Source organism: Lepidochelys olivacea (assembly GCF_965140295.1).
Source record: "Lepidochelys olivacea isolate rLepOli2 genome assembly, chromosome: 5".
In the NCBI taxonomy this organism is placed as follows: Eukaryota; Metazoa; Chordata; order Testudines; family Cheloniidae; genus Lepidochelys; species Lepidochelys olivacea.
In genome coordinates this window covers 104,575,043-104,591,015 of record NC_140415.1, presented here as the reverse complement: position 1 = coordinate 104,591,015, position 15,973 = coordinate 104,575,043, and the positions used below count along the sequence as shown (strand labels likewise).

At 44.2% G+C, this 15,973-nt stretch overlaps 1 protein-coding gene across 5 annotated transcripts in view; it reads right to left on the bottom strand.

Moving 5' to 3' along the window:
* LOC311520499 (uncharacterized protein) overlaps positions 1-14,937 on the bottom strand; it is a 35,894-nt gene extending 20,957 nt beyond the window's left edge. For 2 of the 5 annotated variants that reach the window (XM_084627993.1, XM_084627992.1), the window contains exons 1-2: positions 9,276-9,733; positions 2,368-2,589 (exon numbers count right to left, since the gene is read on the bottom strand). In XM_084627993.1, the coding sequence (XP_084484119.1) occupies positions 2,368-2,589; positions 9,276-9,399 (346 nt within the window). In that variant the 5' untranslated portion in view covers positions 9,400-9,733. Of the gene's footprint in view, positions 1-2,367; positions 2,590-9,275; positions 9,734-9,827; positions 9,928-14,865 lie in introns of those variants that run through there. The other 3 variants (XM_084627996.1, XM_084627995.1, XM_084627994.1) reach the window with 3 other exon arrangements.
* Positions 14,938-15,973: the final 1,036 nt, after the last annotated feature.

Sequence of the window (15,973 nt, the reverse complement as noted above, 5' to 3'; positions counted from 1 at the left end):
GTACATCAGAAGCAGGAAGCCTGCTAAACAACCAGCGGGGCCACTGGATGATCGAGATCTAAAGGAGCACTGAAGGACAATAAGGCAGTTGTAGAGAAACTAAATGAATTCTTTGAGTCAGTCTTCACTGCAAAGGACATAAGGGAGATTCCCACACCTGAGCCATTCTTTTTAGAGGACAAATCTGAGCAAACTTAATAGGAGTTGTAAGTCTGCATTCCTGATCTGTTCCCGGCAAAAGCATCACACAGACAGACCAACCCTTTGTACCCCCCGCCTTCAGATTTGAAAGTATCTTGTCCTCTCATTGGTCATTTTGGGTCAGGTGCCAGTGAGGTTATCTTAGCTTCTTAACCCTGTACAGGTGAAAGGGTTTTGCCTCTGGACAGGAGGGATTTTATAGCACTGTATACAGAAAGGTGGTTACCCTTCCCTTTATATTTATGACAGGGGTATTGGTTTTCATAACCATTTGTCCCCATTACGAGTGGCACTTGTGGGGATACTGGGAAACTGGAGTGTCTAACGGAATTGCTTGTGTGACTTGTGGTTAGCCAGTGGGGTAAAACCAAAGTCCTCTGTGTCTGGCTGGTTTGGTTTGCCTTAGAGGTGGAAAAACCCCAGCCTTAGGCTGTAACTACCCTGCTTTAAGCAATTTGTCCTGAATTGGCACTCTCAGTTGTGTCCCACCAAAGCCAGCATCGTTACACATGTATTAAATGTATTGGTGTATGATTTGATCATATTCTGCCAGCCACCCTTTTTGAATGGCAGAAAGGAATGGCCTAATGGGTCATTTGGTAAAGATGCATCAGCCAGAATCTGTGTCTGTGCTGATTTCAAAGGCAGTGACAGATCTTAGAGGGTCACCAACTTGTTGTAGGTTTAGCATTTTAAAATAAGTAAAAGAATGCAAGGATTGTTTTTCTTTTGCATTGCAATTTGATGTTCCTGTTCAAAATGTCCTATGTAAATTAATTTTGTTGTGTGTGTGAATGAGGAATGTGTGTGTTAAGAGATAAGTGTGAAGGCCATCGCTGAGCCAGATGTACGAGGGAGGAACCAGAAACAGACGCAAGGGCGCCAGGAGGTACAACATGTCCCTATTGAAATGTCAGAGGAGGGCAGATTGACGACTTTAAAGATGAGACAGGCACCTATCAATGGGGACAACATAGCTGTGATAAAGAATGAGAAGGACAATTTAAGAAAACAAGCACTCGTCAAATTACAATTGATTACAGCATAATGGTGCAAAACTCATTGGTCCCAGTGAAGGAAAATCACTATATAAACAGGGTGCCTTGCCATGAAACTTTGGGTTCGTCCTGCCAAGACTTCCCCGGAGCATCGTGTTGCGACCAACGGAACCCAGCTCCTCCCTACCAGTGATCAACCTAGCTGGCCACTAGGTTGATCCAAACTCTGGACTGGTAACTGTAACATCAGTTGGTGGGACAGTGTGTTTGTGTGTGCGCGTGGTGTGATTGAATGTATATGCTAATTGTTGTATCTTCAATAAACGCGGTGTATTGCCTTTTCCCCTATAAAAGATGCCGTGTGCTTCTTATAAGCATAACATGCCCACATCTTGAACACTGTGTGCAGATGTGGTCACCCCATCTCAAAAAAGATATATTGGAATTGGAAAAGGTTCCGAAAAGGGCAACAAAAATGATTAGGGGTATGGAATGGCTTCGGTATGAGGAGAGATTAATACAACTGGGACTTTTCAGCTTGGAAAAGAGACAACTAAGGGAGCATATATGATTGAGGTCTATAAAATCATGACTGATATGGAGAAAGTAAATAAGGAAGTGTTATTTACTCCTTCTCATAACACAAGAATGAGGAGTCACCAAATGAAATTAATAGGCAGCAGATTTAAAACAAACAAAATGAAGTATTTCTTCACACAACACACAGTCAACCTGTGGAACTTTTTGCCAGAGGATGTTGTGAAGGCCAAGACTATAACAGGGTTCAAAAAAGAACTAGATAAGTTCATGGAGGATAGGTCCATCAATGGCTATTAGCCAGGATGGGCAGTGATGGTGTCCCTAGCCTCTGTTTGCCAGAAGGAGGGAATGGGCAACAGGGCATGGATCACTTGATGATTACCTGTTCTGTTCATTCGCTCTGGGGCACCTGGTATTGGCCACTGTTGGAAGACAGGATACTGTGCTGGATGGACCTTTGGTCTGAGCCAGTATGGCCGTTCTTATGTATTTCTGTGCTGAATGTCCTTCTCAGCCTGTTTTCTGAGGCCATTCAGCCCAAATTTCAGTACTGAATTCAGTCCTGAATTTTGCTTTGCACATTACCTCTCTCAGGCACACGCTTTAGTTATAGTAAAGAAAAGTTTACCTTCACATTTACTTGATGATTTCTTTAGGTTTTGATATTTACGTGTAGTTTCCTGGTCCACTGGTATCCGAGACGCAGTTGATTTTTTCTGTTTATTTTTACCACACCTTATTTGTCGTTTTCTAATCTTCACCTCGGAAGGCTTTTGGAATCTTGAGCGCAATATCATTGTTGAAGACACTGGAAAATCCTGGTAATCTGTCTTGAAACTCTCTTCTAGTCCTAAATATAAATGATAGTTCAGTCACAATACTTTGCATTAGAGATTAGAACCAGTTTTTATTTTGCAAAGATTGTTAACATATTGACTTCTCAAGTTTTAACAATTGAGATAAAGCTGGGGTAAATTTAGTAAATTGTTGCTTGCTTATATTTTCTACTGTTGTAGCTGATATTTATGTGCCAAATGCGCTAAAGATTCATGTGCCTCTTCATGATTCGGCCATCGTTCCAGAGGAACGCTTCCATGCTGATGACGCTTGTTAAAAAAAATAGTGTGTTAATTAAATTTGTGACTGAACTCCTTGGGGGAGAATTGTATGTCTCCTGCTTTGTTTTACCCACATTTGCCATATATTGCATGTGATAGCAGTCTCGGGGTGCTGTGATGTGATGACCCAGCACATATTCATTTTAAGAACACTTTTACTGCAAATTTGATGAAAATGCAAAGAAGATACCAATGTGAAATTTCTAAAGATAGTCACAGCACTCAACCCAAGATTTAAGAATCTGAAGTACCTTCCAAAATCTGAGAGAGACGAGGTGCGGAGCATGCTTTCTTTTTGAAGTCTTAAAAGAGCGACACACTGATGTGGAAACTACAGAACCCAAACCACCAAAAAAGAAAATCAGCCTTCTGCTGGTGGCATCTAACTCAGATAATGAAGTTGAACACGCATCGGTCAGCACTGCTTTGGATCGTTATCGAGCAGAACCCATCATCAGCATAGACGCGTGTCCTCTGGAATGGTGGTTGAAGCATGAAGAGACATATGAATCTTTAGTGCATCTGGCACATAAATATCTTGCAACACCAGCTACAATCGTGCCATGCGAACGCCTGTTCTCACTTTCAGGTGACATTGTAAATAAGAAGTGGGCAGCATTATCTCCTGTAAATGTAAACAAACTTGTTTCTCTTAGCAGTTGGACTGAGTGGAGTTGTAGGCTCTAAAGTTTTACATTGTTTTATTTTTGAATGCAGATTTTTTTTGTACATAATTCTACATTTGTAAATTCAACTTTCATGATAAAGAGATTGCACTACAGTACTTGTATGAGGTGAACTGAAAAACATTTTTTGTTTATCATTTTAACAGTGCAAATATTTGTAATCAAAATAATATAAAATGATCACTGTATACTTTGTATTCTGTGTTGTAATTGAAATGGATATATCTGAAAATGTAGAAAAACATCCAAAAATATTTAATAAATTTAAATTGGTATTCTATTGTTTAACAGTGCGATTAATCACATTTAATTTTTTTTAATCACAATTAATTTTTCTGAGTTAATTGCATGAGTTAATTAATGTGATTAATCGACAGCCCTACTAAATAGTAAAGTCAAACTTGTCTGGATTAAAATCTGAGAGATCAGTGGTTACCATGGAGCCTATTACATCAGAGCTGACATGCATTCTAGCATGAAGTCCAGCATGAAGTATTGCAGTAGATTCCTAAAACTGAGTTTTAGGAGTCAGACTGAAAACATCCCACAGAGTATATAGGGAAGTATACTGTTGGCACCACCCTGGTGGCACCAAGCATGGCGTCATGTTGGTAAGGGGTCAGGTGGCATTCATTAACTGTAATATTGGAAACTATCAACCATACTGCCATCCAAAAAGCAGAAGTGTCTGTTGGGGCTGAAAAGTGAAAATGGCACGTTACCAGAGTTGTTACTATACAACATCAGCAAGCCTAGGTGGCTTTTTGTCCTAGGTACAGAAGGAAAGAGATTATTTAGGATTTAGTGCATCAGTGGCCACAATGCTGTAGCCAATGTGGTTTCTTGAAGAACGAAGTATGTAGTGTGATTCAGTGGCAAAATCCAGACCTTAGTTTCATTTTCCTATATATAAATTGGTGATAAATAATGCTTACTTACCTGCCCCAGTGGTAAGAATTGTGTATCAATAGACAAAACCACTTGATGAGTGTTAAGCCTCACACAGCACTGGCCAGAACAGCAAATGCTGTGCCTGGAAAGTATACTGTCTGCACTAAAAGAGAGTCTTACTGAACAAGAGAGGAGCATGTCTGCAACTTCTAAAATTGGGAGAGGTAAACAATGACAATTTAAATGACTATCTGTTCCTATTTGGCATGAAGATGATGGTGATGATGAATGTATCAGCTCAGCTTCCTTATAAAGTATCCAAGAAGAAGTCCAAAGCAACCCCTCATCACAAGACAGAATGGGCAAGATCCAATGTGGCCACATCCCCATGAGCTTTCAAGCTCCATTTTTTTAACCTTATTGATATTTTTTGTGTTTGGTGCTGTGGCGCACACCTGTAATCCCAGCTACTTGGGAGGCTAAGGCTGGCAGATCGCTTGAGCTCAGGGGTTCTGGGTTGTGCTGTGGTATGCCAATCAGCTGTCCAGTGCCACTGACAGCTTGGCCAGTGGGTGGCTGAAGGACTGGCTACAACACCACGAATGGGGTGTTGTGATTGCGCTCTGTCTGTGAGGGCTGATGGCCCAATTGATCAAGGTGATATTGTTTGTATATAAAATAAACAAAACTAAATGAAATACCATATAAATAACAAAATTCAATGTTCATTTGTAAAACCTGAAACAAAACAAACCCTGAACATTGATACCTTGCATAGTGGTCATGCAAGGTATCAATTATTAAAGTGACTAAACAGATAAAATGAGAACATACCCTAGGAATATCAGAGACTAATATATACTAAACTGAAAAAGTATGCAGTAGGTTCATGTGTGACCAGACATCCTCATTTTTTCCCCAAGCATTTCTATTAGGCCAAATCATTTTTTCTATTGCTGCAACAGAAGAGAGCTCGCTAAGCCAATCTGTGTGAGAGAGAGGAATTGCAGATTTCCATTTTCTCAAATTAACTCTTTTGGCCACTAAAAATTTACTGCAACTTCTTAATGTTAACTACAAGAGGCCACAGCAATGGTTCCCTAACCCACCCAGCAATATTGTTAATCTATCCAACTATACTCTTAGCCCAGCAGAAGAATCTGTCCTATCTCGGGGCCTGTCCTTCTGCCCCTCCACCCCCACGAACATGATACAGTTCTGTGGTGACCTAGAATCCTATTTTTGACGTCTCCAACTCAAGGAATATTTCCAACACACCTCTGAACAACATACTAATCCACAGAGACCTTCCTACCAACACTACAAAAAGAAGGATTCTAGGTGGACTCCTCCTGAAGGTCGAAACAGCAGACTGGACTTCTACATAGAGTACTTCTGCCGATGTGCATGGGCTGAAATTGTGGAAAAGCAGCATCACTTGCCCCATAACCTCAGCCGTGCAGAACACAATGCCATCCACAGCCTCAGAAACAACTCTGATATCATGATCAAAAAGGCTGACAAAGGAGGTGCTGTTGTCATCATGAATAGGTCGGAATATGAACTAGAGGCTGCTCGACAGCTCTCCAACACCACTTTCTACAAGGCATTACCTTCTGATCCCACTGAGGGTTACCAAAAGAAACTACAGCATTTGCTCAAGAAACTCCCTGAAAAAGTATAAGAACAAATCCGCACAGACACACCCCTGGAACCCTAACGGGGGATATTCTATCTGCTACCCAAGATCCATAAACCTGGAAATCATGGGCGCCCCATCATCTCAGGCATTGGCACCCTGACAGCAGGATTGTCTGGCTATGTAGACTCCCTCCTCAGGCCCTACGCTACCAGCACTCCCAGCTATCTTCGAGACACCACTGACTTCCTGAGGAAACTACACTCCATCAGTGTTCTTCCTGAAAACACCTTCCTGGCCATTATGGATGTAGAAGCCCTCTACACCAACATTCCACACAAAGGTGGACTACAAGCCGTCAGGAACACTATCCCCGATAATGTCACAGCAAACCTGGTGGCTGAACTTTGTGACTTTGTCCTCCCCCATAACTATTTCACATTTGGGGCCAATGTATACCTTCAAATCAGCGGCACTGCTATGGGTACCCGCATGGCCCCACAGTATGCCAACATTTTTATGGCTGACTTAGAACAACGCTTCCTGAGCTCTTGTCCCCTAATGTCCCTACTCTACTTGCGCTATATTGATGACATCTTCATCATCTGGACCCATGGAAAAGAAGCCCTTGAGGAATTCCACCATGATTTCAACAATTTCCATCCCACCATCAACCTCAGCCTGGACCAGTCCACACAAGAGATCCACTTCCTGGACACTACAGTGCTAATAAGCAATGGTCACATAAACACCACCCTATACCGGAAACCTACTGACCTCTATTCCTACCTACATGCCTCCAGCTTTCACCCAGACCACACCACACGATCCATTGACTACAGCCAAGCTGTACGATACAACCGCATTTGCTCCAACCCCTCAGACAAACGCCTACAAGATCTCTATCAAGCATTCTTACAACTACAGTACCCACCTGCTGAAGTGAAGAAACAGATTGACAGAGCCAGAAGAGTACGCAGAAGTCACCTACTACAGGACAGGCCCAACAAAGAAAATAACAGAACACCACTAGCCATCACCTTCAGCCCCCAACTAAAACCTCTCCAACGCATCATCAAAGATCTACAACCTATCCTGAAGGACGACCCATCGCTCTCACAAATCTTGGGAGACAGGCCAGTCCTTGCCTACAGACAGCCCCCCAACTTGAAGCAAATACTCACCAGCAACCACTCACCACACAACAGAATCATTAACCCAGGAATCTATCCTTGCAACAAAGCCCATTGCCAACTGTGCCCACATATCTATTCAGGGGACGCCATCACAGGACCTAATAACATCAGCCACACTATCAGAGGCTCGTTCACCTGCACATCTACTAATGTGATATATGCCATCATGTGCCAGCAGTGCCCCCTGCCATGTACATTGGTCAAACTGGACAGTCTCTACGTAAAAGAATAAATGGACACAAATCAGATGTCAAGAATTATAACATTCATAAACCAGTCAGAGAACACTTCAATCTCTCTGGTCACTCGATTACAGAACTAAAAGTTGCAATTCTTCAACAGAAAGACTTCAGAAACAGACTCCAACGAGAGATTGCTGAATTGGAATTAATTTAGGCTTGAATAGAGACTGGGAGTAGTTGAGTCATTACACAAAGTAAAACTATTTCCCCCTGTTTATTCCTCCCCTCCCCCCACTGTTCCTCAGATGTTCTTGTTAACTGCTGGAAGTGGCCCACCTTGATTATCACTACAAAGGGTTTTCTCTCTCCCCTCTCCCCTGCTGGTAATAGCTCATCTTAAGTGATCACTCTCCATGCAGTGTGCATGATAAACACCCATTTTTTCATGTTCTGTGTGTATATAACTCTCCTCACTGTATTTTCCACTGAATGCATCCGATGAAGTGAGCTGTAGCTCATGAAAGCTTATGCTCAAATAAATTGGTTAGTCTCTAAGGTGCCACAAGTACTCCTTTTCTTTTTGGTATTACCCATTCATTCCTAAAATACATGAGCTTGGAGAAGGAAAGATAGCACAGTTAATGTTTGAGAGAGCACTGAATATGGTGTTCCAAAACACATGCACTTTTTTGACAGGTATAGAGGATGTGTGAAAGATTGGCTTGGGACTGTTTACATTGCAACATTCAGTATGTTGCCAATCTAGCTTTCAGCAAATGTTCTGGAATCCAGTAGTGCCTGTTTAATATCTTGTTCTGGAAGAATTGCAAGGATAAAGAACTTGAAGAATATTTCAAATAATGCCAGATATTCTCCCATGTTTCTGTTGTCATGATAAGGCTAAGTTCTTTTTCCCATTTTTCTTGGAGACTGAGAGTGAGAGGGTAATGCAGAGTTGGGGCGTGGGGTCTGGGCTGGAGCAGACAGTTAGGGTGCAGGGGACAGACTCTGGGAGGAAATTGGGGTGCGGAGGACAGGCTGGGGCAGGATGAGGGGTGCGGAGGATAGGCTCTGGGAGAGAGTTTGGGTGCGGGGTCTGGGCTGGGGCAGGGGGTTGGGGTACAGGAGGGGGCTCAGGGCTGGGGCTGCGGTACAGGGGGTGACAGCTCTGGCTAGGGGCACGGGCTTTGTGGTGGGATGGGGCTGGGGATGACTAACTTGAAGTGCAGGCAGGCTGCCCCAGGGCTAGGGCCAGAGAGGAGAACTCCCCCCAACCCTCTCCCGCCAGCAGTAGCAAGCTCCGGAGGAGGAATCCCCATCTTCCCCCCTACCCCACCCCGGCAACACACTTACCTCATACCACTGTCACTGCACGTGCTCCTAGGGCCCCTCTCAGGTCCAGGAAGCCCCCTCACCTCCCGCTATGGCGGGTGCCAGGGGAGGGGGGGGGGGGGAGAAGAGGCTGCCATCACATGTGGCCTCCTACCCTGCTGCTGCCCCTCACTGGGGGTGGGGGATAGGGCTGCTCCTTGCCCAGTGTGGGGCAGGAGTGGTGGCTGCGTGGCAGGGGGAGAAGCGGGGAGGGGAGGGTGTCACAACACTCACCCAAGCCCCAGCTGCTCAGGTCCAGGAAGGCCCCCCCTCCCTCACCTCCCCTGTGGTGGGTGGGTGCTGGGGGGGGGGGAGGGGGAGCTGCCATTACATGTGGCTTCCTCCCCTGCTGCCTGTCACCGTAGCCTCACGGGGAACGGGGCTGCCCCTTACCCAGCATGGGACAGGAGCGGTGACTGTGGGCTGGGGCAGATCAGAGGGTCAAACACTCACCCCAGCCCCAGCAGCTGCTCAGGTGAGTCCGGTCCACTCCCGACGTCTCCCAGCTGGAAGCCCCCTTGGTGTTGCCTCCCGGTGGGTGCTGGGGAGGGGAGGGGCGGGGCGGGCTACCAATCATGCGTGTGCCCCCTCCCGCTCCTCAGCTGCGGCGGCAGCAGCCACCTGCCCCAGCCTGCCGCCGCCGCTCCCCTGCTGCAGCCTCGCCGTGGGCAGCCGCAGCGGCCGACAGCTCGGGCGAGGGAGAGCAGCGCGGAGCGGCACGGCACGGCACGGCAGCCGCCCGCTTTCAACCAGGCCGGGACGCTCTGGGGCCCGGGGGAGGCGCGCAGGCGGGCGGGAGCCGGGGGACGCTCCAGGCGGGGCTGCGGGAGAGACCCGGCTCCCAACATTGGTGGGGCAGAGTCCCCGGCCCTGAATATGCCTGGAGCCCGAGCTCCCGCGGCCCGGGCCCATCTAACTCCCCACTCCTGTTTATCCCTCATTAGGGCTAGCCCACCCTCCCTGTGCAAATAGGCAGGCTAACTGGCTTCTCGGACACGTACTGACCTTTTCATGGGGTGTGGGCTGAGCACCTCATCGCTCAATGGCTTTAGCTGAAGCCTCTTTCTCCAAGGTAATGCCCATAAGGACATATTTACAGTCTCAAATGCCGCAGGAGCGCTTGAGTGCTTTCGCGCTGTTCAATGTCCAGTTGGTAAGCAGTTGGACTTCACAGAATTGATTGATATTTTTGCAGCCATAAAAGCAAGAAAGATTGCGTTGTGGTGATTCTGTCTGGATACGGGATTAATTTTCTTTATTAATTTAAGATGAAGGGCTATCTTACTTATTCCAGGGGAGGGACTGGTTGCTGGTTTAACTCTTCAGTTTTATGTAATTGATAATCTGAAGTTGATTCTGCATGATCTACTCCAGTGTTTTGCTTTCATGGACATTGTGACTAAGTGGGGATTTTCCCACGTTGTGTTGTATGTGAGTCTTACTGTTGAGCCAATGTGAGTTTTAATATTTTTGCATGAATACTGTGTGTGCCTTGGTTTCCCTGTGTGCTGCACCAATATCTCGTGGTGGGAATAGGGTTGTGTGACTTTGGCTGAGACCTCTGGGGCAGGTAAGGCTGCTTCATCTGCCTGCACCTATGCTATGACCGGTGTCCTTCATAACCGGAGACCCAGGATGGGGATCCCAGAGCTACCACCAGTTGTCACTGAGTGATGCTCTGGAACTACTCCAATGAAGCCAGTCAGGACTCTCAAATCATCCCAGATTCAATTACGTATGCAGTATAGTTGTAGTTTTCCCAGGATATTAGAGAGACAGGGTGGATGATGTAATATCTTGTCAGACATATTTTGTTGAGGACTCAGAGTAGCAGCTCTGTTAGCCTGTATTTGCAAAAAGAAAAGGAGTACTTGTGGCACCTTAGAGACTAACATTTATTTGAGCATAAGCTTTTGTGAGCTACAGCTCACTTCATCAGATCCAACTCTTTGCCAGAGGATGCATCCGATGAAATGAGCTGTAGCTCACGAAAGCTTATGTTCAAATAAATTTGTTAGTCTCTAAGGTGCCACAAGTACTCCTTTTCTTTTTGTTGAGGAAGAGTCAACATGGTTTTAATAAAGGGAAATCATGCCTTACCAATTTACCAGAATTCTTTGAGGGGGTCAACAAGCATGTGGACCAAGGGGATCCAGTGGATATAGTGTACTTAGATTTTCAGAAAGCCTTTAACAAGGTCCCTCACCAAAGGCTCTTATGCAAAGTAAGCTGCCATGGGATAAGAGGGAAGGTGCTCTTGTGGATTGATAACTGGTTAAAAGATAGGAAACAAAGGGTAGGTATAACTGGTCAGTTTTCAGAATGGAGAGAAGTAAATCATGGTGTCCCCCAGGGGTCTGTTCTGGAACCAGTCCTATTCAACATATTCATAAATGATCTGGAAAAAGGGGTAAACAGTGAGGTGGCAAAACTTGCAGATGATACAAAATTACTAAAGATAGTTGAACCCAGGTAGACTGTGAAGAGCTGCAAAAGGATCTCTCAAAACTGGGTGACTGGGCAAGAAAATGGCAGATGAAATTCAGTGTTGACACATGCAAAGTAATGCTCATTGGAAAGCATAATCCCAACTATACATATAAAATGATGGGGTCTAAATTATCTGTTACCACTCAAGAAAGAGATTTTGGAGACATTGTGGATCATTCTCTGAAAACATCCACTCAATGTGCAGTGGCAGTCAAAAAAGTGAACAGAATGCTGGGAATAATTAAGAAAGGGATAGATAATAAGACAGAAAATATTATACTTCCTCCATGTAAATCCATGGTATGCCCACATCTTGAACACTGTGTGCAGATGTAGTCACCCCATCTCAAAAGAGATATATTGGAATTAGAAAAGGTTCAGAAAAGGGCAACAAAAATGATTAGGGGTATTTTACTGCTCCAGGAGCAGTAAAACCAACTGCCCCTGTTTTGTTTGTTTTAATATAAGATGAGTATCAAGGGAGCAAAGATTAACTTGGACTACTGAAGTGTTTAAACTTGCAGCCAAATAAATCTGAATGGATGGGATGGCTTCCATATGAGGAGAAAATAATAAGACTGGGACTTTTCAGCTTGTAAAAGAGACGGTTAAGGGGAGATATGATTGAGGTCTATAAAATCATGACTGGTGTGGACAAAGTAGATAAGGAAATGGTTTGTACTACTTCTCATAACACAAGAACTAGGGGTCACCAAATGAAATTAATAGGCAGCAGGTTTAAAACAAATAAAAGGAAGTATTTCTTCACACAGCACGCAGTCAACCTGTGAAACTCCTTGCCAGAGGACGTTGTGAAGGCCAAGACTATAATAGGGTTAAAAAAGTAACTAGATAAGTTCATGAAGGATAGGTCCATCAGTGGCTATTAGCTAGGATGGGCAGGGATGGTGTCCCTAGCCTCTGTTTGCCAGAAGGTGGGAATGGGCGACAGGGCATGGATCACTTGATGATTACCTGTTCTGTTCATTCCCTCTGGGGCACTGTTGGAAGACAGGATACTGGGCTAGATGGACCTTTGGTCTGACCCAGGAGAGCCATTCTTATGTTCTTATCTTTTATTTGACCAACAAAAGTAGGTCAAATAAAAGATATTACCTCACCCACCTTATCTGTCTGCTTCAAACATGTTAGCCTGTGTGTTTATGGGGCTTTTCAGTCAGATTAAGTTAACTCAATTGTATTAATGCAGTCGAAAATTTTCAAAGCTGAAAATATGAGGAATTAGTTAATTGCATACTGTGCACTGTCATTGTTAGTGATCACATTATAAAGGAAGCCAGTAGGATATTATAGTACAGTTAAACACTCATTTAAACTTGTTTACAATACACTACTGCTATCTTGGGTTGCCCCCTCTAAATTCCTAAAGTGGGGTTCAAGACACAGTGTATTTTGTCTTCACAGCAATAATATTTCCACTTTCAGAGAGGTATACAGTGTTAGCCTGCAAGGAGTAGGATCTGAAAACTTTCCTGGGAATGTTTGACTGTCATACGTGCCATTTTTGAGCAAAACAATGTTTCTGACCAATAACATTCACCCACATTTCCAAATTATTAAACCATTCCACATAATTTATGCATTTGATTAAAATTTGCATTGCATCTGAATTTCCAAATAAGCTTGCTAACTTGTGCTTATGAAGAAATTTACAAAAACAATACTCTTTAGTCACTAACATACTGGAGCTACCAACCCCCTGCTCGAAGCAGGACCAATTCCCAGTTAAATCATCCCAGCCAGGGCTTTGTCAAGCCTGACCTTAAAAACCTCTAAGGAAGGAGATTCTACCACCTCCCTAGGTAACGCATTCCAGTGTTTCACCACCCTCTTAGTGAAAAAGTTTTTCCTAATATCCAATCTAAACCTCCCCCACTGCAACTTGAGACCATTACTCCTCGTTCTGTCATCTGCTACCATTGAGAACAGTCTAGAGCCATCCTCTTTGGAACCCCCTTTCAGGTAGTTGAAAGCAGCTATCAAATCCCCCCTCATTCTTCTCTTCTGCAGGCTAAACAATCCCAGCTCCCTCAGCCTCTCCTCATAAGTCATGTGTTCCAGACCCCTAATCATTTTTGTTGCCCTTCGCTGGACTCTCTCCAATTTATCCACATCCTTCTTGAAGTGTGGGGCCCAAAACTGGACACAGTACTCCAGATGAGGCCTCACCAATGTCGAATAGAGCTTCGATGGAGCTTCATTTTTTGTTGGCCTTGTAGAATAAATAACCAAGCCTTTTCCCCAAAAAACATTTTTACAACTGTAGTAAAAGGAGCTCTTGTTGATTATGACAAGGATTTTGGAACTGGACTTGCTCACAGACCCATTGAGACAGACTGACGGGCACACTCTTAACCTCATCTCCCCACCACTATCACCAAGACATCCCCCTGCAGTTATCACCTTCTCTGCATTTTTCTATTTTCTGTCTCTTACTCCTGGCTTTTATTAGCCTTTGTATCTATTTTGTCTCTCTTTTCCTGTGTAATTTTTTTGGCCTTCTACTTTGTCACACTTTTTTTCCTTGTTATTTTGTTCTTCCTGTCCATTTTCTCCTCCTTCTTTCCTCCCCTTCTCCCCTCCGCCCCCCAACCCTCTCAGAGAGACCATGCTGTACACATACACTACCTTAACCAGAAAACTATGTACTGCTTAGGGTGGGAAGTCTGATACATAGTTTGCTCCAGGAGCAGTAAAACCACCTCTGCTGTTCTGTTTGTATTAACATAAGCTGAGTATACAAGGGAGCAAAGAAGATTAACTTGGGCTGCCTAAGTGTTTGATTTTGCAGCCAAATAAATCTGAACAGATCCCCTGACTGATTTCAACGGGGTCATCCCAGAAGAAGAGAGCGTTAGAAAAATTTGCCTGATGCATTCGCCGCATCTGGGTGAATCTAAGGAGGGGACAAGACAGATCCAGATTATGCAGCTTTCCTTATCCCCACTACAGTTCTCCTTTGCCCTGAGCAGCTGCTCCCATTTCCCCAACACACAAAATGATAGTATTTCTATTGTAAACTAACATAGAATACTGTATATAAAAGCAGAATTTAAAAGCCTTGGAACTCACTTCCAATGCAACATGATCCAAATGTTATTTCAGTCTATATATAAACCCAAGGTAACTTCATAACTAAATCTCTTCATGAGAAGGGACAGGCATTTTTCACTAAATGAGATGGAGGAGCAGTTTATACTCAAGTTGAAAAAATCCTATTTAGCAAAGGTGATCAGTAACTCCTTTGGGTTTGTTGTAAGCCTTTAAATATTACAATTAAACAATAGATTACATAGAAACTATACCAACCTGAAGCACAGTCTTGATCAGCTGAATTATCTTGCAGTTAGTTAATCTTTAGTAAATCCACAGATTAAAAAATGGGAAAGAAATTCAGAGTGAAAAATAATCTTAAAACAAAATCATTTTAAAGCCAATTGTAGAATAATTTTTAGTTTCTAAACTTGCTGTCTGATAAAACCATTTTAAGGGAAGCACTTCTAGAAACCAGTTGTAGCCTATCCTTGCTTACCTTATTGTGCTGGCTAATGCCTTGGCTGGAGTAATTTGGTTCAGAAATTGCTCCGTTACAGCCAATTTATTCAGTAGACATGTGGCAGAGATCCAGACCATAAAAGAAAAAAAGTTGGATGTGGACCTAGTCCTTTCACAGGATTAAATCATGAGTGCTTGCTGCATTCATACTCCCACACATCCACAAATGTCCAGTTAAATAGCCTTTGTGCAAGAGGACTCTATGGGGTTTGGAAATGATCAAAACAGGGCAACCTTTTCCACATTCCAATTATTGTAGATCTACCCAAATGGTGGAAAGAAATGCCCAGTGTTTTGCTAGTGCCAGACACTTTTCTAAAGGCCCACAGGGCCAACTGCTAGAAATAAGGCTTTCTTCCAGTAAGTACAAAAAAAAAAAAAAAACATGAGGAAAACAAGGTCAATACTAGTAATGCAGTTTGAGTAGCCTGTTAAACTTTGCAAAGATTATGCAACAGTTTTATGGCCAGATTCACAGCCTTTCAGTGGGTGAAAGAGTAATATATCAGGAACATGGCCTACACATCACCCACTTTATGAAAAAAAGAGGGCAAATAAGTGCAAAAAATCAAAACTTAAAACACAAAAATACAGCATCTAAATATGGACAATTTGATTCCAATGCCTTGCCAGCTTTATGTTGGTGGAAGAGCTGGTCCACAAATGGTTAGGGTTGCCAACCCTCCTGGTTTCGCCAGGAATCTCCTGGAATCAGTCTCCATCTCCTGGAGGCTACTGAAGCAAAACAGGGAGATTTTAGGCGCTTAAAGTCCAGCGGTACAGTGGAGCCAAGGCAGGCTCCCTACCTGCCCTGGCCCTGCACTATTCCCAGAAGTGGCTGGCACGTCCCTGGGTCCTGGGGTGGGACAGGGAGTCTCCGCCTGCGCCTCAAGTGCCGATTCCGCAACTCCCATTGGCTGCACTTGGCAACTGCAGCCAATGGGAGCTGTGGGGGCAGCACTTGTGGGCACAGGCAACATGTGGAGCCTCCTCCCAAAAGGCCACAGGGACGTGCTGGCCGCTTCCAGGAGCGGTGCATGGAGCCTGCCTTAGCCCTGCTGCGCTGCTGCCCGAGGTAAGCGCCT